We start from the raw sequence: 6105 nt of genomic DNA on the forward strand, positions 1-6105 counted from the left end.
TGGCTTTCCTGTATACCTTTGTGGTGAATTCTCCGTTCGGTGTTCTCTGTACCATCACGTCTAGGAATGGGAGTTGGTTGTCCTTTTCTTCCTCTCTAGTGAATCGGATTCCTGTGAGTGTGGCGTTGATGATCCGGTGTGTGTTCTCTATTTCTGTGTTTTTAATGATTACAAAGGTGTCATCCACATATCTGACCCAAAGTTTGGGTCGAATTTGGGTTGAATTGAATTCGACTGGGACAACACTACTATTATAGGGCAAGCCAAACAGAGAACAGCCAGGGAATTCCTAGAGGCATGGCACTCATCCACAGATTCAATCAATAAGCACATCGACCTGGACCCAATATACCGACCACTGCAGCGGACAGCTGGAACTGACAACCGGAAACGGCAGATTCAAACCACTACAAATGCCGGAGGAAAGATCACAGAAGCGCTTCACAGGAGGCTCCCAAGCACTGAGGACGTCACCTGGACAGGGGACGAAACGTCTGCAACACAAATTCCCAGCTCGGTGAACAGAACCACAACAACGAGCACCCGAGCTACAAATCTTCTCACAAACTTTGAATCTGTTGTTTCTTTATAACCTCTTACAAACAATTACATTGCCATAAGAAATCAACTTAGTTTCTAGAAACAAGTGTTTTGGATTTCACTGTAATTTACAATTAAAAGACAAACTTGGCATCAGACAAATCTTCCCACAAGTGGTCCTGAAAGAACTAAGCATATAAAATTGTTCCCAGGATCTAACAATCTGAGTAGAGCTGCGGGGACAATCTCTTTTTTTAAATTCATTCATAGGATGTGGGCGTCACTGGGTCAGCAACATTGCTGTGGGGTCAGGAGTCAGCTGTAGGAAAGAGTAGGTCAGGATGGCAGATTTCCTTCTCTAAAGGCCAGAAGTGAACCAGATGAGTTTGTCTCACTGTCATTTTATAGTCATCATTGGATTTGTAACTCCAGATATTTATTGAATTCAAATTCCATCATCTGCTGTTTAAACCCATGGCCTCAGAAGATTACAAGGATCTCTGGATTAAGAGTTTAGCACTGATACCTTTAGACTATCACCTCACCTCCTCTGTGCACATTCTGATTATTTAGAAATATTAAAGCTGTTTCATCAAATCAACATTGAATGGGTGGAACGTAGTGTTTTAACCTGAGTGCAACATTTCAGGGAATTCACTTTTAGTGTGTTTACAGATTCACTCATGAACATGTCAGCATCGAATTTCTCTTCCATAATGTTCACCTCTCCTTGCCTGAAGTTATCTCATTCTCCAATGGTTCCTTTCATGTTTGGAAACAGTCACACATATTCCAGAGGCCTGGGCAATGAACTGAAGACAGAAGGTCAAATCTCAGCACAGCAGCTGGGAAATGTATATTGAATTCATTAATATCTCAGGGACAAAATAACCAGAGAATAGAATTCCCCCACTACAGTGGGGAAGTAGGCCACTTGGCCCATCAAGTCCACACTGACTCTCTGAAAAGCATCCCACTCAGACCTACCCAATCCCTGTAACATTGCATTTCCCATGGCTAATCTACCTAACCTGCACATCTTTGGACTGTGAGAGGAAACTGGGGCACCCAGTGGGGACTCTCACAGATGTGGGGAGAATGTGCAAACTTCACACAGACACTTGCCCAAGGGTGGAATCAAACCTGCGTCCCTCGTGCTATGAGATAATAGTGGCTAACTACTGAGCCACTGTACTGCCCCATGGTGACCCTCAGGTTAAACTGCCTCCAGTCTTCTCTCTCTCACGCATGAGAGATCAACCCTATGGTCTGGTGAGATTATGGTGACTTTAACTGACATGTGAATTCAGACATACAGCAACTCTCAACATCCCTCAGGAATGGCCAAGTGAATCATTCAGTCTGACTCAAAATGTTGACTCTTTTTTCTCTGCACAGATGCTGCTAGACCTGCTGAGTTTCTCCAGCATTTAGGGAATCACTCAGTCATATTGAAGATGGTAGCTCATCACAGCCTTCCCAAGTCAATCAGGGTCAGGGAATAAACAGTAATGATCCTTATATCCAATGAACAACAATGAAATATCAAGTTCCTAGTCACTATCTATCTCTAGGCATTAAGACTTGTTAGCAGTCGAACCGTTATTTTATAGAGTTCTGTTATTAAAGTATAAATTAGGGTTTACTCATGGTGCGGTCCTGGGATAACTGCTAAGACATTGAGGAAATGAGAATTCATACTTAAATAGTTAACACACCTTAAAGTAAGGAAAATGTTCAGTCATGAAGTTGTAGATCTCACTCACAGGCAAACTTCCAGCTTTACTGTTCTTCAGTGCCATGAAGATGAGAATGCTATAGAGAGAGAGAAATGTAGAGAATGTGTTTAATATTTATTAAAGATCAAATTCACATCCCTACCTCGATACAAAAGTTAAAAAAAACTGCAATTGCTGGAAATCTGAAATGAAACTGGACAATGCTGGGAAATGTTCAGCAGGTCAGGCAGCAGCAGTGAAAAGAGAGAGACAGAGTTTACGGGCAGAATTTTATGAAGCCAAATGGGTGAAATGGGCAGAAATGAAAACAGACATATCCTTGCCTCCAGCCCCATCACATGGTGCTGCATCAATCACACAGTGACCAGTTCGCCAGGAGGAAACCTGGCTGTGGAGAAGCCCAGAATTGAAGAAAATCACTGGAAAAGCACAGCCGGTCAGGCAGCATTCGAGGAGCAGGAGATTCGATGTTTCAGGCGTAAGCCCTTCATCAGGAATGAGGCTTGTGGGCCAAGAGGGCTCAACATGGACATCACCTACAAACCCATTGACTCCCACAACTACCTGGACTACACCTTCTCCCACCCTGCCTCCTGTAAAAATGTGATCCCTTATGGCCAATTCCTCCACCTTCATTGCATCTATTCCTAGGAGGACAAATTCCACCACGGAACATCCCAGATGGCCTCCTTCTTCAAAGATCACAATTTCTCCTCCCATGTGGTTGATGATGCCCTCCAGTGCATCTTCTCCACTTCCCGCACCACTGCCCTTGAACCCCACCCCTCCCAGTGCAACAAGGATAGAACCCTCCCCGGTCCCCATCTTCCACCCCACAAATCTCTGCATACATTGCACCATTCTGCACCATTTCCACCACCTACAAACAGAACCCACCACCAGGGATATATTTCCCTCCCCTCCCCCATCAGTGTTCAAGAGAGACCATTCCCTCCATGACTCCCTTATCAGATCCATGCCCCCCACCAACCCACCCTCCCCTCCCGGCACTTTTCCCAGCCACTGCAAGAAATGCAAAACCTGCGCTCACGCCTCACCCCTCACCTCCATCCAAGGCCCCAAAAGATCCTTCCACATTCATCAGAAATTTACCTGTACCTCTACCAATGTCATCTACTGTATCCATTGCACCCGATGTGGTCTCCTCTACATCGGGGAGACAGAGCGCCAATTTGTGGATTGTTTCAGAGAACATCTCTGGGACACCTGCACCAACCAACCACACTGCCCTGTGGCTGAACACAAACTACCTCTCCCATTCCCCAAGGATATGCAGGTCCTGGGCCTCCTCCATCGCCAAACCCTAACCACCTGACGCCTGGAGGACGAACGCCTCACCTTGTGCCTTAGGACCCTGCAACCACACAAGGTCAATGCCCATTTCACCAGTTTCCTCATCACCCCTCCCAACATCTTATCCCAATGCCAACCTCCCAACTCGACAGTGCCCTCTTGACCTGTCTATCTTCCTTCCCACCTATCCGCTCCCCTCTGACCTATCACCTTCACCCCCACCTCCATCCACCTATTGCACTCTCAGCTACCTTCCCCCTAGCCACAACCCCTCCCATTTATCTCTCCACCCCCGAGGCTCCTTCATTCCTGATGAAGGACTTATGCCCAAAACGTCAATTCTACTGCTCCTCGGATGCTGCCTTACCTGCTGTGTTTTTCCAGCACCACACTCTCGACTCTAATCTCCAGCATCTGCAGTCCTCACTTTCTCCTTGGAGGTTGAAGCCCAGAGCAGGCTGATAGGTGATATAGAACATAGAACATAGAAGAATACAGCGCAGTACAGGCCCTTCGGCCCTCGATGTTGCGCCGATCCAAGCCCACCTAACCTACACTAGCCCACTATCCTCCATATGCCTATCCAATGCCCGCTTAAATGCCCATAATGAGGGAGAGTCCACCACTACTACTGGCAGGGCATTCCATGAACTCACGACTGGTTGATGGGGTTCAGGGGAAACCAACAGCAAGTGGGAGGTTTACCAAGACACGAGCAATAAGATGCTGCTTGGGAAGGGGTCCTCCAGAAAAGAAGGTAAAAGTGAAGTGCAGAGGAACTACCACAATCCTGTCAGATCCATTGTGTCCCACTTGCTGTGAGAGACTGAAGGCAGCTCACATCCAAGGGCTTACAGAAAGTCATCCATCAACAATAGGTAAGGAGCACTCACAGAAATGGCTGATGTACCCTCCTGCAGGCTGTCAGCAAAGTTGGGCAGGTCCACTTCCTAAAGCTGGGATTTCCTATCTAGCAAAGAAACCCAATGGGAGCTGCATAGGACTGCGCTGCGAGAAAGCAATAACTGACTGGTTTGATCACATGGAATACAGGGAGAACTAGCCAGTTGGATACAGGTTGAAGGTAGAAGACAGAGGGTGGTGGTGGTGGTGGGTTGCTTTTCAGACTGGGGGCCTGTGACCAGTGGTGTACCACAAGGATCAGTGCTGGGTCCACTATGTTTTGTCATTTATAGAAATGATTTGGATCTGAACATAGGCCCGGTGGCACAGTGGTTAGCACTGCTGCCTCACAGCGCCAGAGACCTGGGTTCAATTCCTGCCTCAGGCGACTGTCTGTGTGGAGTTTGCACATTCTCCCCGTGTCTGCGTGGGTTTCCTCCGGGTGCTCCGGTTTCCTCCCACAATCCAAAGATGTGCAGGTCAGGTGAATTGGCCATGCTAAATTGCCCGTAGTGTTAGGTAAGGGGTAAATGTAGGGGTGTGGGTGGGTTGCGCTTCGGCGGAGCGGTGTGGACTTGTTGGGCTGAAGGGCCTGTTTCCACACTGTAAGTAACCTAATCTAATCTAATCTAATAGGAAGTATAATTAGTAAGTTTGCAGATGACACTAAAATTGGAGATGTTGTGGAGAGCAAAGAAGGTCACCTCAGAGTACAACAGGATCTTGATCAGATGGGCCGATGGGCTGAGGAGTGGCAGACGGAGTTTAATTTAGATAAATGCGAGGTGTTGCATTTTGGAAAGACAAATCAGAGCAGTTATACGCTTAATGGTAAGGTCCTAGGGAGTGTTGCTGAACAAAGAGACCTTGGAGTGCAGGTTCATAGTTCCTTGAAAGTGGAGTGGCAGATGGATAAGATAGTGAAGAAGGCATTTGGTATGCTTTCTTTTATTGGTCAGAGTATTGAGTACAGGAGTTGGGAGGTCATGTTGCAGCTGTACAGGACATTGGTTAGGCCACTTTTAGAATACTACATGCAATTCTGGTCTCCCTTCCTAAAGGAAGGCTGTTTACAGAAAAGATTTACAAGGATGTTGCTGGGATTGGAGGGTTGAAATATAAAAACTGGCTGTGTCGGAGGATGAGGGGTGACCTTCTAGAGGTTTATAAAATCATAAAGGGCACGGATAGGGTTATCAGACAAAGTCTTTTTCCTGAAGTGGGGGAGTCCAAAACTGAATGGCACAGGTTTAAGATGAGAGTAGAAAGATTTAAAAGGGACCTAAGGAGCAACTTTTTCACACAGAGAGTGGTGCGTGTATGGAATAAGCTGCCAGAGGAAGTGGTGGAGGGTGGTACAATTACAACAGTTAAAAGGCATTTGGATGGGCACATGAATAGGAAGGGTTTGGAAGGATATGCGTCAAGTGCTGGCAGGTGGGACTAGATTAGGTTAGGATATCTAGTCGGCATGGACGGGTTGGACTGAACGATCTGTTTCCATGCTGTACATCTCTGTGACTCTATGACCTTCAACATTTTGTATGTGTGTGTGTTGGGGGGAGAGCGGTGGTGGTGGGTGGGTGGGATGTGTGTGTGGGGGGGATGT

General features: G+C 46.8%; 1 protein-coding gene across 1 annotated transcript in view; it reads right to left on the reverse strand.

Annotated features, from left to right (window-relative positions):
* The window catches only part of LOC122564206 (forkhead box protein N1-like), a 92790-nt gene that overhangs the window by 24297 nt on the left and 62388 nt on the right, over positions 1 to 6105 (reverse strand). Inside the window, exon 5 of the mRNA XM_043718901.1 lies at positions 2259 to 2355. Within this exon, the coding sequence (XP_043574836.1) occupies positions 2259 to 2355 (97 nt within the window). The remainder of the gene's footprint in view (positions 1 to 2258; positions 2356 to 6105) is intronic.

The sequence above is a fragment of the Chiloscyllium plagiosum genome, chromosome 28, assembly GCF_004010195.1.
Source record: "Chiloscyllium plagiosum isolate BGI_BamShark_2017 chromosome 28, ASM401019v2, whole genome shotgun sequence".
Taxonomy (NCBI): Eukaryota; Metazoa; Chordata; class Chondrichthyes; order Orectolobiformes; family Hemiscylliidae; genus Chiloscyllium; species Chiloscyllium plagiosum.